We start from the raw sequence: 18,175 nt of genomic DNA on the forward strand, positions 1-18,175 counted from the left end.
ACCAGGCTAGGCCGGGGACACTGCCCGCATTAGGCTTGATGTCTTAAGTCAGAGAATTAAATATCCAGGAACCCCAGAGGGAAAGTTTGCACTGTGTGTGTGTGTGTGGGGGGGGGCACAAAAGGGCTGAGGCACTAGGCACTAGACTTTGTTCCAGGGGTAATGGGGAGCCACGTGTGGTGTGTGAGCTGGAGAGGGACTTGGTCAGATTCCATGAGAGAAGGATTCCTCTGGACCAGGACAGGAGCCATGCCGGAGGCAGAGGCTGCCAGAGCAGAGCAGGTCCCGGGCCAGAGACCTGGGCCCATGTGCCTGGAGAATTTAGGAGGAGTAGTTTTATTTATTTGTTTGTTTTTGAGACACAGCCTCATTGTGTTGCCCAGGCTGGCCCTGAAATTCTGGGTTCAAGTAATCGTTTTGGAATACAAGTCAGTGTCTAGCTTGGGAATCATGATCATACCCATTTATTGATGAGAACAGTGGAGGCTGGTTGACTGAACCAGGACTGAACCCAGGAACGTGGGACTTGACCCCCAAGTCAGTCCCGCAGTTGCTGGGACTGGCCGCATCGCACCTCCCAGAACTCCAGGCCGAGCAGGACACTCAGGGCAGGGACGTCCCGTTTCCTTGGGGCCTCCAGACCGGCCTGTCTGGACAGCCTGGCCCCACTGACCCTCTGCCCTGCGCTGGCCCAGTCCCAACAGAGAGTTTCCTGCAGCGACCCGCTCTTGCCTGCATTTCCGTATCCCGGAAATATCAGTCCCTTGTCCCTCCAGACCAGCCTGCCCAAGCATGGCACTGCCAGCCCTGGCTCCCGTGACTTGTCCCCTCTGTCCAGGGTCCCAGGGGAGTGGAGGGACAAACTAAGAACCTGAACTACCGTGTTTAGACGTTCGCCCGTGGACGGCGATCGTGCTGCTTCCTGGAGTTTTCTTAGGAACCGAGTCTCCGGAGCGGGCGGGGAGGAGGCCCTTTCCTCCACATCGTCACCTGCAGGGGTGTTTTGGCCTTCGATGTTTCTGCCCCCAGGGTCCAGGGTCCAGCCGGGTTCCCCTGTGTTCCTCCGATTTGCTTTTCCTTTGCTACACCTCGTTTGGCGAGCTCCGAATGCTGGCAGACTGGCTGCTGTCCTCTGGGCACCTCAGCCTGCCCGGACCGCCCAGCAAGGCTCAGGGGCTTTTGCAAGATTGCTCCCGGGGTCATTCTGGCCAGAAGTCCTGCAATTCACTGCTGGCGGTGCTTCAGCGAGCACAAGAGCGAGTTCTCTGCCATCCTAGAAAAGCAAAGCTAAAAGGCCGGGCTGCAGGGCTGGGGGTGGCTCAGAGGTGGAGCGCTCGCCTGGCCCTGGGAGGCCCTGGGTTCGAGCCCCAGCACCGCATGTAAATAAAATGATGGTATTGTGTTCATCTACAACTGGGGGGGAGCCTGCCTGCCCTTAAAAGGAAATACCGAGTGTCGCAGCGGTGCTGTCCCCGTGCGGGCTCAGGAGCCAAGTCCTTGAGCTCTGTGGCTGCGGTGGCTCTGCTGGGTCCTCGGTGTTCCTCCTGCACTGCAGGTCCTCAGACCAGGGACCCTGCAGGGGGGCCTCCCCAGCTTTCACCTTCCTTCTCTTCTCTACCTGGTGGCCGTGTGGGGCCTTTTCAAAGCAGAAATCAGGACGCTGGAGTCTTGGAAAGGATTTGCTAACATTTATTAAGTGCCGCTAGTCTCATAATGGTGTAGAGGAGTGGGAGGGAAGGGGGTGCTCTCCTCACTGGCTGCGGGGTGCCCTGATGGATCCGCACCACTGGACCAGGCTCTCCCTCACGAGGGGAGCCTGGAAACTCTCAAGGAGGGGCAGCTAGAAACTCTCAAGGCAGCCTGGAAACTCTCAGAGGGTTGGAGGTGAATGGCTTCCTGTTCTCACCTCCTGGTCCAGGCGCTGGGAGATAAGGAAGTTGGGCAGGGGGGGACACGAGGCTGTGGTGACGCTGTGGTGCCTTGGCCCCCGGGGAGCACAAAGTGAGGATAAAGGGAAACGTGTACTGTGGGCGTTGCGTGGTGGAGTTATCACTGTGACGTCATCCACGTGTCTGTGACATTGCTGCATCTGTTGTGATGTCATCATGGACTTTCTGTGGAACATCGTCCCTGGCTTTGTGACATCGCTGCAGCTGTGTGTGACGTCATCGCCGTGTCTAGGGATGCAGTGTGGGGCTGGCAAAGGCTCTTGGAGTGTGTGAGGGGGCCACCTGGCCGCGGCCCTGGGCCCCGGGATGTGGGCAGGAGCACCTCGCTGCACTGTCCGCAGGCAGGCGGGCCGGGTGCCCCTCAGTCCTCGGCTTCCTCAGCCACTAAGGCAGGAGGGGGAGGAACAGTGGTCAGACATGGAACCCATCCCTGCCCTGGAGGCTGGTCCTCGAGGAGGGCAGGAGGTCCTGAAGACCGTGGCCCTGCCTCCCCCACCCCCAGGCCTCTGCTTGTAAGGACCCCAGACCCCTTCGGGGTCACCTCCCTGTTAGATTCCTACTCGTTGAGCCTCCCTGGGATGGTGTAACCGAAGAACGTCCCTCCCCATTATACGGATGGAGAGACTGAGGTTCAGAGAGGCCATCTCATGAGCCCCAAGCCTCAGCTGCAGCCTGTCTGACTGTTCCCAATGTTCTTCGTGCCTCTGGGGACGCTGAGGTTTGCACCCGAGCTCCTGCCCACCTGCCACACTGGCCCCTGAGGCAGGGCCTCGGTCTCCCTCTAATTCACACAGAATGGGCAGAATGGACCCAGGGCCTGACCTTCACCCATTCCCAGGAGTTTTCTAATATGCCTGCCCTGCTCACATACCATCCATGGCTCCCCAGTGCCCTCAGGACAGAGGCCAAGCCTAGAGACCTGGCATTCAAGGTTCCGCACCCTGTGCCTATGCCAGGTCTGCCCTGTAGGGACTTCAACCCTGCCAAAGTCTCAACAATTCCAGGAGCCTCTGGCCACTTCCGCCCACCCACCCCGCCTCCCCCGCACGCCTGCACGGGCCACCGGCTGGAATGCCCTTCCCCCTGGGGCCTGGCGAAGCTGCTCCTGCAGGTCAGGGGCTGGCGGAGGCTGTTTCCTGGTGGGGGAGGGGCTGCAGCCAAGTCCTGCTTCCGCTGCCCCCTCCCTTCCTTCCCTGGCTCTTCCCTGGGGCCCCGTGGCCTCACGCTCCTTGGCTGGTTCTGGTTCCCTGGCTCCAGGCTGCGTTCCCAGCCAGGTCGCCCGCTCCCAGCCAGCCTGCAGCTGAGCCCCACAGCCTCCGCCCACCCCCGAACCAGCCCCGCGCCAGGCCCAGCACTGTTCGGTCCTGGTGTGCCCAACTGGGCAGCCACCTCCGCTCTGGTCCAGGCTTTATGTCCCACAAAGTGACCAGAGGGAAGCTACGGATGATGGAGCCGGTCAAGTCCTGGTTCTGCTCACAGCCTCTCGGGGCCCCCAGAGCCCTTGTGCAGCTCTGGGTGCTGCTCCTCCTCCTCTGTCACTCCCCGGCAGCTCTCCTGCTCTTCCCCTTCGGTCACACCCTTCCAGCCGCCCTGGCTTCCCTGTGGCCTCAGGGCCTTTGCATGGGCTGTGCCCTCTGCCTGTGGCACCCTTCCTAGCATCCCTTCAGAGGTCCTCCCTGACCTCCTTTAGGTCTTTGGTCTCTTCAGGGAGGCCTGTCCTGGTCCCCAAGGGTAAGTCCAACGTCCTCATGCTGCCTAACTCTTCTCTCTTGCCCCTCACAGAGGGCCCTCTAAGGGCACCTGCAACTGGTTTGTCAGCCGTCTCCCTACTGAACACAAGCCCCACAGGACAGGGGTTTTTGTGCCTTTTTCTTTGCCCCTGACGCCAGGGACGCTGCCTAGCACCCAGTAGCTGCTTAGAGTAGATGAACAAACAAATCCTAACAGTGGGGTCCGTGAACTTCTTGAGCAGCCCATGGTACGGGCCTGGCTGGGGGTGGGGGGGCAGGACGCACAGCTTAAGCCATTTCCTGCCCCCAGTGCTTCTGTGCTTTGCTTTGCTTTGCTTCCCCCTCCCCCTCCCTCCCCCCCTTTCTTTTTCTTTCTTATCTTTCTCTCTTATTTTTGTGGTGTGGGATTGAAACCAGGGCCTTGAACATGCCAGGCAAGGGCTCTACCACTGAGCTACACACCCAGTCCTTTGTACTTTATCTTAAGACAGGGTCTCACTAAGTGCCCAGGCTGGCCTTGACCTTGCGGTCCTCCTGCCTCAGCCTCCCTAGTTGCTGGGGTTCCAGGACTGGGCCACTGTGCTCAGCTAGCCATCGTGTCTCCTAAAAACATGTAAATAACTATCTCCAGGTAACACCCAGTTTCACCAAGTAGAGCTGGCACTTGTCTTTGATAAAGATGACTTTAAAATGGGTCAATTTTTGGACTGGGGAGATAGCTCAGTTGGTAGAGTGCTCGCTTTGCAAGCATAAGGCCCTGGGTCCGATCCCCAGCACAAAAAAAAAAAGGTCAATTTTCTTTTTTTGGGGGGGTGCTGGGGATCGAACCCAGTGCCTTGTGCTTACAAGACAAGCACCCTACCAACTGAGCTATCTCCCCAGTCAAGATGACTTTAAAACATCCAGTAAAAAACAAGATCAGGGCTGGAGGTGTGGCTCGGTTGCAGACGGCTTGTCTGGAATGTGTGAGGTGGGGGGCGCGGTACCCAGAAAACCCAACCGCAGGTTCTCCTGCTCAGGTCTAGCCGGTGCTGGGCTCTGGACACAGGTCTGCCCTTGACTCGTGAACCTGGGAGATCCCAAAAGTGTCTGGTAGGTGTTGAAGGCCGGTCAGCAACCGCGGAGAATTTCTCAAGGCTCAGAAGGAATAAAAGTGGAAGAGGAGCCAGTTGTCTGGGTGCATGGGGTTCATGCTGGGCCGCAGACCTGGTCTGAGGGGGCTGGGGTTAGAGCCAGGGGTGGTGGTGCACACCTGTAATCCCAGAGGCTCAGGAGGCTGAGGCAGGAGGATTGAAAGTTCAAGGCAGCCTCAGCAATTTAGCAGGACCCTGTCTCAAAACATAAAAAGGGCCGGGGATGGAGCTCAGTGGTGGAGCACCCTGGGTTCGAGCCTCAGTACCGCACACACACAAAAATAATAAAATAAACAAAGAAATAATAAAAAAAGAAAAAAGAAAAGCTGAGTGTTCCAGGCCAGGCGGGGTGGGTGAGGCCAGAGGGTCATTTGAGCCCATGGGTTTAAGATGAGCCTAGGGGACCATTGAGACCCCCTTTCAAAAACAAACAAAAGGACTCGGAGATTCGAAGGCCGTGACTCACGCAGTGAGCGACTGAGCCTGGACGGGCCGCCCGGCGTCCGCAGCCCCTCTCCGGGGAAGGCCTGGGCCAGAGGCCCTTCCTGCTGCCCTGGGGGGACGCAGGAGAGGCCCGGGCAGCCTGCGCATTGTTTTCTGGGTGGGGGGACGTCATTTGGGGTAAACAATGTCAAGAGCTTCCCCGGTTCCCAGCTGAGGCCGGACGGTCCTGGGCTGGGAGCCCGGTCCTGTGCGTGACCCCAGCTGGGGCCTCAGTCCCTCCTCTGAGAAATGGGGATAATAATAGACTCGCTTTCCTTGCCACGAGGGCTCTGGGCCAAGGTGAAGAGAGGGAAGTGGTGTCTGCCGCCTCCCGCGGGTCTGGGCTGAGGTTCCCCAGCCTGCCACGCGGAGCGCGGGCGCTGGGGTCCCGGCTGAGGGACATGCGGGGAGCTGACGAGCCTGGCGAGCCCCCACCGCCTGCACCTGTCTGGTTGTGTGTGCCCCGTGAGGCCGGGGGTGGGATGGGGGTCCAAGGCCCCCTGGGCCTCAGGTCCTAAGCTGCACACGGTCACGCCCGTCCCTGGCTCCCTGTCCCTCACCGGAGTGTCGTGACCCTGAGCTGCAGGAGATGCGACCTGGAGGGAGCACAGGGTGTTCTCAGGCAGCGGCCTGAGTCACCTTCCCTGTGACGCATGCCCGGGGTCATCCAGTGGATGACTGGGCCTAAGACCAGGTGAAGGGGACACAGGCCTGGCCGTGACTCAAGCACGTGCTGGATGCCCTGGACGTGCTCTGCCGAGGCCCCGGGATCTTTGCCAAGGCCCCTATGTGGACAGCACTTTACAGTCGGCATAGTGTTTCCACTCTGGGTTTTGTAGAGGCAGAAAGCGAGGCCCAGAGGTCACTGTCCCTTGTTCCCTCTTCTCCAGATACCTTCCTTGTCCCTGGTCCAGCCTCTGGACCTTTGCAATGGCTGTTCCTGCTCCCCTGAAAACTATTCCCCATTCTTTCCCCAAGGCCGGCTCCTCCCCAGCCCTCAGGTCAGAGCCCCCTCCTCCCGAGGCTCTGCCTGGACTGGCTGGAGTCCGGTCACCTGCATCTGTGCAGTAGCTCTGCCAGCTTCCTGGCAGTGTGGCCCAGGGCACAATGCATGCCCTCTCTGTACCCCACTTTCCCCACCTAGGAAGGGCCACAAAGTGGCTCATTCACCCGCGAGGGCGGTGAGATGGAATGAGTTCACGGTGACAGGCACCTAGAACTGTGCAGCGCTCCCAGGAAGGTGCCTGGCCACGGCGCCCTCTTGTCTGATGGTGTCTTGTTCCGTTAGTCTTACCCACTACTCAGGGAATGTCATAAAGACAGAACTGGGGGTGCCTTGGTTCCTGCAGGGTCCTCCAGGTCCGGCACAGGACCTGGTATACAGTAAGTGCTCATTAAGGAAGAAAAAAATGTGAAATCCGCCTCCCTCAAGCCTGTCCAGCACCTTACCTGGATGGGACTGCAGGGTTGCCTGCAGGGGACCGCTGGGACTCCAGGATCCTTTTCTTGAACTCCTCCAGGCTAGCCGGGTCTGTGGGGGAGGGAGAAGTCAGGTTGCACCTGCCACCTAGCAGCCTCCACCCTGGCTAGGGACAGACTAGCAGCCTGGGAGAGCGGGGCCTCGCTTTCGAGGGGTGCAGGGTGGAAAGGAGCCCGTTCCCATTTCCTGGCCCTTCCCTCTGTCACTTACCAATGGGCTGGGGCTGGGGGACAGGGCCCACAGGTCTTGGTATGGGTATCGACTGGGACTGTGGAGAGAAGGGTGAGGGAGGTTGATCTTCGGGGTGTCCTGACCCTGAGTCCCAGGGAGGCTCTTTCTCCTTGAGGCCCTTGGAGCCTGGGTCTCTGAGGTCTTTCCAGGACAGGTCAGGGACCTCCGTGTGGCAGACACAGCAATAATAGATGTACGGTCCCCTGCACCCCCCAGGGCCCTTAAATCGCCTGGGGACTCCAGGGCCCAACCTTACTTGGCAGTCCCCAGAGACCCCTGCTACAGATCTGGGCTGGCCCTGCCCCTCACAGCCTAGGCACCCCTGTGACCCCAGCTGAGCTCACCCACCTGCCCCGGCCCTCCAGACACAGCTGACCGGCTCTGGCAACCAGAGGGATCCCGGTCCTAAGTGCCGTTCCTCCGCCAACCCCTGAACCCCGCGGTCCAGCCAGTTCTGAGCTCGACCCCCTCAGGTCCAGCCCACATCGCTAGGTGAGCTCCAGTCCCGACAGGGCCCGGGCCCAGCCCTACGAGAGTCCACCCTCAAGCCCCTTCCCCGGCCCCCCGACTCCAACCTAACCCTACCCTGACCCGAGCCAGCGCGAAGGCCGTCCACTCGCAACCCTCTCTCACCATCTTTCCTGATTCCCAACCCCGCCCCGGGGCCTAAAGCCAATGGAACCCTACATTCACACATCGCCTTCGTGGCTAAGCCACCCCGGGTCCCCCAAACCTCAGTCTCCATTCACCCTCGGGGCTTCACCTCAACCCCAACCCAAGGCAACCGCAGTTCTGGATCCATCCCTCACCCCAACCGGACGCAGCGGCCACCCCACCTCCATCTTTGGGATCAATCCGCCACCCTGTGGCCACGCCCGTCCCCATTCCAAACTCTCCGCATCCAACTCCAGGGGAGTCCTATCCCACCCAACCCAGCTCCAAATTCAAGTTCAAGGTTACCACCAACTTGAGGTCTGGACCAAAGGCCCCCCGCGGCTCCTGGAAAGGAGCCTGGTCCATTTCCCGGCCCTTCCCTCCCTGCCCCGCTCACCTTGGCCTTGAGGCAGGTATCCAGGGCGGAGATTCTGACATCCACCTGCATCTTCAGCTGCTCCACCTCTCGCTTCTTCTCCGCCAGCTCCTTGGCCAGATTGTCCCTCTCCTTCCGCAGCGCCGCCTTCTCCTCCAGCGCCAGCTGGGTCTGCTGGGCACATCCGGCTTGGAGCTTGGCCTCGCGGGCCTGGGCCTCCTTCTCCGCCTTCTCTTTGGCCTCCTGACTGGCCCGCAGCCTCTGCTCGGTCTCCAGCTTCTGGCGCTGGAGGTCCGAGTTCTCACGGGCCACGCGCTCGATGCCCGCCCGCAGGCCCCGGGCCAGCTCCTCCACCTTGGTGCTCATGAGGCTGGGCATGTGGTCGCAGGTTCTGCGGATGGCGGCCACTTCGGAGCCCATGGGATGGTAGCCCAGGTTGTAGCTTAGGGTGTCAAGGTTGCGCGGTATGATGGAGTCCTTCCACAGGTTGCGCAGGTCCGTCTCGAACTTGTCCTTGTCCAGCGGGAGGCAAAGGGCCTGCACCTTCTGCAGCCGGTCCTCGGCCAGCTGCCGCTCCTGCTGCTGCTGCTCCTGGGTCTTCCCGCAAGCCGCCAGCTGCTCCTCCGACACACGCTTGCCCACCAGCAGGGCCTCCTTGTCCTTGGCGCAGACAGCCTTCTCTTTGGCCATCTCCATTTCCAGTGTCTTGGTCTTCTGGTCCCACATGAGACGCAAGGCTGCGGGACAGAAGAGACCCGGCAAGATCAGGAGCTGCGGCCCCGAGGAGGAGCCCCCTCCGGGCGCCCACGGGCCGCTCACCCTCGCAGCTCCTGTTGGCCTCCTTCAGTTGCTCTTGGCACTGCTGCTCGCTCAAGATGATGGCTGCCATGTAGCTCAGATTGTTGAGGTAGGTGACCTGCCCGGGAGGGGGCGACACAGGACAGAGCTCAGCATCCACCTGGGCTGCCCAGACCCAGATGAGGCCCCAGGTGGCCTGGGTGAGCCACATTCTCAAGGGTGCAGCGCCTTCAGAGGGGACCTTGGTCTAATCAGAGAATTCTCTGGTGGTGGGGCATGGGGCTCACTTAGCATGTGCAAGGCCCTGAATTTGAGTCCCAGCACCAGAAAACACAAAGGGTTTTATAGCTGGGAGCCGTGGTGCACACCTGTGATCCCAGCAGCTTGGGAGGCTGAGGCAGGAGGATCACAAGTTCAAAGCCAGCCTCACCCTAAGCAACTCAGCGAGACCTTGTCTCTAAATAAAATAGAAAAAAAGGGCTGGGGATGTGGCTCAGTGGTCAAGTGCCCCTGAGTTCAATCCCTGGTACCAAAAACAAATAAAAGAAAGAAAGAAAAAAGGTTTTTATGATTCATACTGGTCAACCACAAAAAGGAACGAAGTGGGGAGGGGGTAGGGAAGAGTTACTTACGGTTGCAAAAATGGTTAGCTGGTTAAGTTCGCACTGTGGTCTGTAGCACAGTAGATAACTATAGTTAACCATCATTTGTTGTCTATTTCAAAATAGCTGGAAGAGAAGATGTTGAATGTTCCCAGCAGAAGGAAATAACAAACTCTCCAGGTGATGGAATAGCTGATTGCCCTGACCTGACCAGTGTGCAGGGCATAAGCACCCTACCATATGTATGATTATGACAATTAAAAATTGTCAAAAGGAAAAAGGAACCAGGTTCTGATACATGCCAATACCCAGAATGCATTTAAAAACCTTTTGCACATCAATAACAAAGACAACCCAGTTAGAAAGCAGGCAAAGTGTCTGGAGAGACAATTCTTCAAAGATGTACACAGGGTCATCTTTCCGGCATGTGGAAGGGCGCTCAGCATGGCCAGTTGTCAGGGAAAGGCAGGTCAAAGCCCCAGTGAGGATCAGAGCCCTGGTACACGCCTGTCCTCCCAGCCACCTGGGAGGCTGAGGCAGGAGGATTGTGAATTCGAGGCCAGCCTGGGGGACTTAGTGAGCCCCTGTCTCAAAATAAGAAATAAAGAGGGCTGGGGTGGGGTACTTTCCTTCCTGTGGGAGCAGGTGATAAGAGGAACCAGGTTCTGCTTCCCAAATACACCCAGGACATGAATGGCGCCCGAGCGCCCCTCAGTGGGTGCCTGTGGGATAGGCATACCCTGAAGCCCACCCTGGGTGACAGCCGCCTTCCTCCTGCAGGGTCTCCAGGCAAGAAACACAGTTGCATTTACAGAGAATTTAAGAAATTCCGACGCAGACACGTGACACTATTTGAGGACAGAGATGGATGTGTTGATGGTCCTGGGGTAGTTCAGTCACTACCCACTGTACCTCTGCACGGAATTATCATACCACGTTCCGTAAGTCCGTACGAAGAGTATGCGCCAATTAAAATTAAAGTTAAAACGAAAGAAAGACATTTTTGGAAAGATCACATTTCCTAGCACCACTAGGACGGGGTGCAGGGGACCAAGATTCGGACGCACTAGGACCGGGCAAAGGTGGGCGGGGCGAGGGGCGGGCTCCTCCCCGCAGCGGCGACCCGGGCCGCGTAGCGGCGGCCCGCGCTCCGCAGCGCCCCGAGGGCCGTAGGCGGGAGGGGTATGTCAACTCGGGAAAACGCACAAAGCGGGACACGCGCTCTCTTCACATTTTAAGGTTTTAAAAATCTGAAATCGGGCGGGGATGCTGCTCGGTGCTAGGACACGTGCTGGGTTCGGTCCCCAACAACAATGCATAAATAAACAGGAGGAACGCTTAAAAACCCAGAGCCTCGGGCGGCTCGGCGTCTCGCATTTCCATGGGGGAGCCCGGGTTTCCGGATGCCCGCGAATGGCTAGAACTCAAAGACCCTGGGCCGCAGGGCCGTGCGGGTTCTGGAAAATCCCGACGGGCGATTCCGAGGATTGCCCCGTCGGAGGGGCCTGCTGCATTCTGGGGCTCTGAGGGAGACACCCTGCTGCAAGAGTCAGTGGGGACAGTGCCCTGGCCTGGGACTCTGCGGACACAGCCCTACCTGGGGGGTCTAGAGAAGCTGGGAGATGGCTCCATCCTTGGAGTCTGGGGTGGCAACCACTGCAGGGGCCCGAGTGGGCCCGAGGAGGGACCCCTGCCCTGAGGGACTGTGGGGGTCAGTGCTCTGCCCATTCCCATGGGAGGGTCTTAGACAATATGGCCTGTTCCAGGAGAGGGAGGTAGGCACCTGGGCAGGCCTGAGGGGCTGATGTCCTAGTGCAGCGGGAAGGGCCGGTGGCCTTTCTCCTCACCCAGCCTCAGCCAGACAGGACACTTCCTGGAGGGACATGGTGATTGTCCCCAGTCAGCCTTCCCTCACCAGGTCTGCCTGCACCTCTCACCCGGTGCAGCAGGGGTCTCAGGACACTCCCATGCCACTTCCCTTCAGCGTTTCGGGGTGAGTGGACCCTGGAGGACACGGCTGTGAGAGAGCAGCGGTAACCGCTGTGTGTGCATGTCAGCTGGAGGTGCAAGGGGCTGGGGTCCCCATGGGACCACCACCTTTGGCCGCGGCAGTCAGGGTGCTGCCTGTCCCTGCCCCTTGCGGAAGCCTCCTCCTCTTGGGCCTCCATTTCCCATCTCCGAAAGGCTTTAAACCCCGACCTCGGCCTTACGTGGCGAAGCAGTAGCTTTGAGGCAGACACGGCAGAAGGGCAGAGAGGAGCTGTTCACACGTGTGACACGTGTGATCATTGGCTCTGTCTCGGTGGTGCTGGGGTTGGAATCCAGGACCCAAGGGTGCTAGGCAGCGCCCCACCACTGAGCCCCTTTATGCATGTTCACGTGGAGGAAGATCTGGCGCTCCGAGTTACCTCTGGTCAGCTCTCTGCAGCGGGGACGCCTGCCACATCTTGGGCACTTTCTGGGTTTGAAGTCAGGGGCTTGGGGCTGCCAGTGTACAGGATTGATTCCAACTTGAATTCCAGATAGACAGTGCTGTTGCCTGAACCACGTCCCCAGTTCCTCATGTACCCGTGTGGAGAAGTGGAACCTTTGGGCCGCGATGGGGTGACCGGGCTCTGCCCTGGTGAATGATGGCCGCACTGGTGGAGGAGCAGGCCAGGCCTTGGAGGGCAGCCTGGTGTAGAAGCTGCTTTCTCCAGCCCTTCCCGTGGGAGGCCCTGCACTGGGCGGTGACGGAGCAAGAAGGCCAGGTGTCTTGATCTTGGGCTTCCCAGCCTGCAGAACTAGAAGCTAAGCAAACTTGGTGTGTGTGTGTGTGTGTGTGTGTGTGTGTGTGCACGCGCTCATGCCAGGGATGGAACCCAGGGCTTCATGCATGCTGGGCACGCACTAACCTAACTAGCTGGGCATGCTAGGAGTGCACTAACTGAGATGCACTCCTAGCCTTTTAAAAATTTTGTTTTTGAGATAGTGTCTCATTATGTTGCCCAGGCTGCCCAGGAAACTACAATCCTTCCCCTCTTTTTTTTTCAGTACTAGGAATAGAATCCAGGGGTGCTCTACCACTGAGCCACATCCCAGCCCTCTTTATTTTTTATTTAGAGACAAGGTCTTGCTAAGTTGCTGAGACTGGCTTTGAACTTGAGATTCTCCTGCCTCAACCTCCCGAGTTGTTGGGATTACAGGCATGAGCCACCGTGCCCTGATTAAACATCTATTCTTTTCTTTTTTTAGTTGTCGAGACATTTATTTATTTAGATGTGGTGCTGAGACCAGTGCCTCACACGTGTGAGGCAAGCCCTCTGCCACTGAGCCACAGCCCCAGCCCCATGAATTATTTTTTAAAGTGGTAAGTGTATCCCAAACATCGCAAGGGATACACTTACAGTTTTAAAAAAGGCACAGTATATCCACACAGGTTGCTCACCCAGAATCTAGATTTTGTGAGTGTGCTCCTCTCACCATTGAGAAACAGAGGCTCAGAGAGGGAAGGAACGCGCCCTGGGTTCCAAGGCCAGAGTCACCTACCCGTTCACTGTGGCACTGGCGGAAGCTGGCGTTGATGCGGTCCAGGTCGCGGCGGGCGCTCAGCAGCATCTGCATGATGTTGTCCTTGGTGCGCGTGGTGATGTTGAGCTCCTTGGACAGGTTGGCCTGGGAGGCGGACAGCCCCACCACCTGGCTGTACAGGCCCTGGGCCCGGCGCTCGGTGGCCTGCAGGTTGGCCTCGGTGCCCACGTGCACGTTGCCGTAGACCATGAAGAGCACCAGGCCCAGGATGACCAGGAACTGGATGAGCGACACGAAGAGGAAGAAGTAGCGCAGGTAATACCAGCAGCCGCGGGGACCGTCCCCCGCCCGGGAGTAGGCCGCTCGGTGCTCCATGGCCAGGCCCATCGCCCCAGGCTGCCGCCGCTGCACCCCGCTCCACGCCTGGCTGCCCGGCCGGTGCGCAGGGGAGTGTTTATATTACTCCTCTTAATACTTCCTCTGCCTGGCTCCTTCCTGGCCAGGAGGAAACGGGGGCTGTGTTATCACAACACTCCCACCCGGGCTGTGAAGGGCTGGGCAGGCCGGGAGGCCATGCTCGGCCTCTCTGATTAATGCTGGGTGGGGCACCGGCTGGTGACTGGGCTTCCTCGGCCTCTCAGACCCTCGGTTTCCCCGGCCAATCTCGGTGCCAGGACCCTGTTGCACATCCTCATGATCGTGCCAGGCCTGCTCCGCGCCCATTGTGTGGAGGAGAAAACTGAGGCCAGGGGAGAAGGGACAGACCCGGGGCCCTGGCTGTTGGCTGACGGAGTTGGGCTTTCCTTCCACCTGGCCACATAGACACGCCCGCTTCGCTGGGGTCCTGCTGGTGAAATGCAACATGACCCTCAGCCTAGTGCTTAGCCGTGAGGGACAAGCAGTGGGCTCGGCCTTGTGCAGGTTCAGGCCAGAGCCCTCGCCTGCCAGTATCTCAGGGAGGGGGGGAACGCTCGGAGCCGGGCAGCCTGGGGCTGGGGGGCTGAGGGCCAGCCTGTGGTCACTCCTCTCTTCTGCTCACAGTATTTGAGGGCCCCGTGAGATGGGGAGTGGATGTGGGGTTAAGTGGGGTTGAGCTTCCTGCCTCCTGATGCTTAAAACCCCACAGGGGCTTTCTGGGGTCACTGTGGATCAATGCCCTCCTGGGCGGACATGGAGGGGATTTCAGTATCAAGGAGCAAAGGATTCTGGGTATGCCCTCCCCAGGAACTCCAGGGAATTTTCCTGAAATACCTTCTCTGTTTGCTCCATGCTGGCTGAGACCAGGGCCCCCGAAGGGACGTCAGATCCAGGCCCCGCACAAGGAGCCCACCTCTGGGAGAAGGAGTGAGGTACGCACCCGTAGCCCGGAGGTGTCAGAGCTGACCAGAGGGTCAAGGAGCTGGGAAGGGGACTGGACTCCGGACAGGTGACAGCAATCCCATGCCTGTGGGGGACACAGCAGGGGAAGCTATGGGGGGGGACCCATACCCCCAATAGCCAGGGTAAGGGTAGGGGGGTCCTTGACAGCGGGGAGGGGTCCTCCAGGGTGGGTCTCAGCAAGGCAGGTGTTGGGTTGGGATGGAGGAAGTTCCCAGGGGTGGGCAGGAAACCCCTATCTGACCTTTGGCCTTTGCAGCTACCCGGTAGTTCCTGGTTCCGGACCCTTCCCTGCCGGCAGCAGAGGGTGGAGGAAGGAGGGTTGGGGGCTGCAGCTGGTGCCCAACCAGCTTTGTCTCCAGGTTGGCCAGACCCACCCAGAGCCCCCCAGAGCAGGGTGGGAGGAAGAACATCCTCAGTAAGGGGGTGAGGGGGCAACGTGGCGAGTAAACACGGGACGTGTGGGCTCTGGCCTTAGGTTCTGGCTGTGCCACCTACCAGCTGTGTGACCTCAGAGAACTGACTTCCTCTCCTCGGCCTCAGTTCTGTCCCGTCTAGAGGAGACAGCACAGCCAGCTGAAGCCTTGACCCAGGGCTGGCACACGCTCAGCCCTAATAAACGGTGCTATTTTTTCAGTGCAAGGGGCTGAACCACAAGCTTATAGGATCCATAACCCTCGTGGATCATGCCTGGTGTCTGATGCCAGTCAGAGGAACTGAGGCACTGTCCCAAGATGCTGGTGCCCTAGGCCTATGGGGCTCAGGAGGGAAAGGAATGGCAGAGTTGGAACATGGTGATAAGGGCTCAGTGGAGGAGGTCAACACCAGGGCCAGTGCTAGGTGGGCACTTAAAATCTTGAGATTCTTCATGATATGCCCAAGGTGTTGCCTATGTGTATGAACATGAAGTTCAGCTAACTAGGAAAAAGAAAGGCAACCTTAAACTCCCAGAAAATCAAAAAGTCAACCTAGACCTGCCCTGCTGATACTAATGTGCTATAATTTGGGGCAATGATCACAGTGTAAGAACCAGAGTTTCATTTTTATTTATTTGGGATCTTTTGTTTTCTGAAATAGGGTCTCCCTATGTTGCCCAGGCTGCTCTTGAAACTCCTTGGATCAAGTGATCCTCTGCCTCTGCCAGTAGCTAGGATTACACATCACTATGCCTGGTTTCAAACCAGAGTTTTATTTCCTTCCTTACTTGTTTGTTTGCTTATTTATTTATTGTGGTACTGGGGATTTAGCCCAGGGTCTCATGCTAGGCAAGTTCTCTACCACTGAGCCATACCCCCAGCCCCGGGGTTTTAAATATACATACTTATTTTATTTGTATCAAGCTTGAAAATAATATTCTGTTTTCTTTTGGCAATTTACTCACACATCTTTGATTTATAATGTTTCTATTTGAAACACTATTTGAATAACTTATTTGAATAGCTAGATTCTTTTGAACAGAAAAGGCAATGATAAGCCTTCCTTCTTTAAATCTGCCCACCTCCCTTTCACCCCCCAGTGCTGGGCACTGAACCCAGAGCCTCAGGGATACTGGGTGAGCAGTCTACCACCAGGCTGCGTCCCCAGCCCTGAGATGTATAGATTTCTTTTGTTTGTCTAGGTTTCATTACCACACATTACCATTGTAACTACGGATGGTTATTTAGATAGTTTCTAAGTTGTTTAAATGTTTAAAGGAAGAAGAGAAGATTTGAAATCAAATCTCTGCAAATGGAATTGCCTGGTCTCAACGCTGGCTTGTTACATTTTGATAGCTGTCACCAATTTGTCCTTTAAAGAGGTTGTTTCCACTCGCACCCCAGCCAGCAGTGTCTAAAATTCCTAAAAATAAACTTTCTGAAAATGTTCTGCCTGTGTCCTGCCAGATCGTTCCAGAGGGAGGGAGGTGAGCCCTGGACGGAGGATTCTCATGAGGTCAAACGCGCCGGCCCTGATGTGAGTGTGTGCGTTTTTTTCCTGAAAACAATTTGTCATGTCCACAGGAAATTCTGCTCACAAATCCCTCTGCGACAGTCAGGAACCACCATGGGGGGACAAAGGCTGGGACAATGCCCTGAGGCCCTGGGCACAGTGAACTGCTGCCCTCCCCCCATGCTCTTCTCAACAGCAGAAGGTTTGCACAGGATGGAAAGGTTGCCAGGGACAAACCCCAGCCTCGTTTGCTCTTAGTGGCCTCAACTGTCACTGACTTTGGAGGCCACACACTGGGTGATCCGCTGTGTGTTTCACACTGGCTTTACTGTGGATGACACCTGGACCTGTGGGTCATGATAACAGTTGCCTGGGTTACTTTTCAGGGACCTGAAGCCCGCTTCCGCCAGAAACAGCGACGCCTCACTTGGTCCAGCAGGTGTCTGAGGGGTGACTGCACGGAGATGAGGAGGCTTGGTGTTTTCGGTAGCAGGGATTGAACCCGGGGCACTCGACCACTGACTCGCATCCCTAGCCCTATTTTGTGTTTTATTTAGAAACAGGGTCTTGCTGAGCTGCTTAGGGCCTCGCTGTTGCTGAGGCTGGCTTTGAACTCTCCATCCTCCTGCCTCAGCCTCCCGAGCCGCTGGGATTACAGGCGTGCGCCCAGGGCCGGGTCCGTCTTCACTTCACTTCTGTCCCCTTGGCGGTCTTCTCGGCTCTGCGTGGGCCTGCCGCCGCCTGCTGGGGCTGGGGTGTTTCCTTCCAGGCGCCCTGTGCGTCTTCAGCAGCTGGGACACTGCGAGCACCCAGAGTCGTCAGCCCTACCCCGAGGCCCAGAGGGAGCCGCAAGGCCAGGAAGTCTGTGCAGGGTGGTGGTGCCGGCTACCGGGTTCTCGGCAGTTCCCAGGGCACGCTGACGGTGACCTGCTGATGGCCCGAGTCTCCTCGAGAAGCAACTTCTCTTGGAACTGGGCCTGCCTCTGGCCAGTGGAAATGACCAGACCCAGCGTCTCCCTCTGCCTGGGGGCTGCCGGGCCCCGTGGTCAGTGCTGTGGCCCGTGAGCTGGAGCCCAGTCGACACCTTGCCCGTTGGGTCCCTCTCAGCCACCACCCTTCGTTCCCCGGGCCGTTGCACAGTCGGCCGTGGGTCCGACACAGGCCTCCTTTTCCCTTCCTGAATGAAAACAGTCAATTTGGTTTTTGCCGTTCGTTCGGGTGGAGAAGGGAAGCCTGGCAGGAGGAAGTCACTTGCTGAAAGCTGACCACTGCCGTCCCCCTGGAGACGGGAGCTGGAACAGAGCCACCCGACACTCCAGGCAGTTTGTTTCCTAGAGAGGATGATTTCAGTGAGGTCCAGAAACACCCCCTGGGGGCACTAGGCTGAGCTTTCAGAGGCAGGAGATTCCCCCTGGGCGGGCAGCCTGTGTTCTCTGGGGCTCTGGTGTTCTCGGCTGGAAAATGGGGACCCATTTGCTCACATGAGACCAGGGAGGAGGAGGTGAGGTCAGGACACTGCTGTCCCAGGTGGCCCCCGCTGATGGCTTCTCTAGGGTTTCCTACTGCTGTCCCCCACCCCTGTCCCTGCAGCCGCTGGGGGGACAGGGGAGTTACCCAGGAGGTTGTGCTGGGTGGGGGACACAGAGATCAAAAGAGACTCAGGGCCGGGCAAGGTGGTGCAGGCCTGGAATCCCAGACACTCAGGAGGCTGAGGCAGGAGGATCGCAAGTTCAAGGACAGCCTCGGCAACTTAGTGAGACCCTGTTTCATTTAAAATAAGAAGAAGGCTGGGGAGATAGCTCAGTTGGTAGAGTGCTTGCCTTGCAAGCACAAGGCCCTGGGTTCGATCCCCAGCACCACAAAAAAACAAAAATAAATAAATAAAATAAGAAGAGCTGGGGGCGTGGCTCAGCGGTAGCGCAT

The 18,175-nt window shown here is 58.0% G+C and overlaps 1 protein-coding gene across 1 annotated transcript; it reads right to left on the minus strand.

Moving 5' to 3' along the window:
- Nucleotides 1–1,675: 1,675 nt before the first annotated feature.
- PLVAP (plasmalemma vesicle associated protein) lies at nt 1,676–13,401 on the minus strand. Its single transcript, XM_079114946.1, has 6 exons — nt 12,965–13,401; nt 8,856–8,952; nt 8,058–8,773; nt 6,986–7,043; nt 6,745–6,826; nt 1,676–2,333 (listed from the first exon to the last, which is right to left on the minus strand). The coding sequence occupies exons 1-6, from the start codon at nt 13,331–13,333 to the stop codon at nt 2,327–2,329; spliced, it is 1,329 nt and encodes a 442-aa protein (XP_078971072.1). The 5' UTR covers nt 13,334–13,401; the 3' UTR covers nt 1,676–2,326.
- Nucleotides 13,402–18,175: the final 4,774 nt, after the last annotated feature.

The sequence above is a fragment of the Sciurus vulgaris genome (assembly GCF_902686455.1).
Source record: "Sciurus vulgaris genome assembly, chromosome: 16".
Taxonomy (NCBI): domain Eukaryota; kingdom Metazoa; phylum Chordata; class Mammalia; order Rodentia; family Sciuridae; genus Sciurus; species Sciurus vulgaris.

Coding starts and splice junctions, on each gene's coding strand:
- PLVAP (XM_079114946.1), bottom strand. CDS start 13,333: ATGGGCCTGGCCATGGAGCACCGAGCGGCCTACTCCCGGGCGGGGGAC. Junction 7,044..8,057: donor ATACCTGCCTCAAGGCCAAG/GTGAGCGGGGCA, acceptor TTCTCTCCACAG/TCCCAGTCGATACCCATACC. Junction 6,827..6,985: donor CCCCCAGCCCCAGCCCATTG/GTAAGTGACAGA, acceptor CCTCCCCCACAG/ACCCGGCTAGCCTGGAGGAG.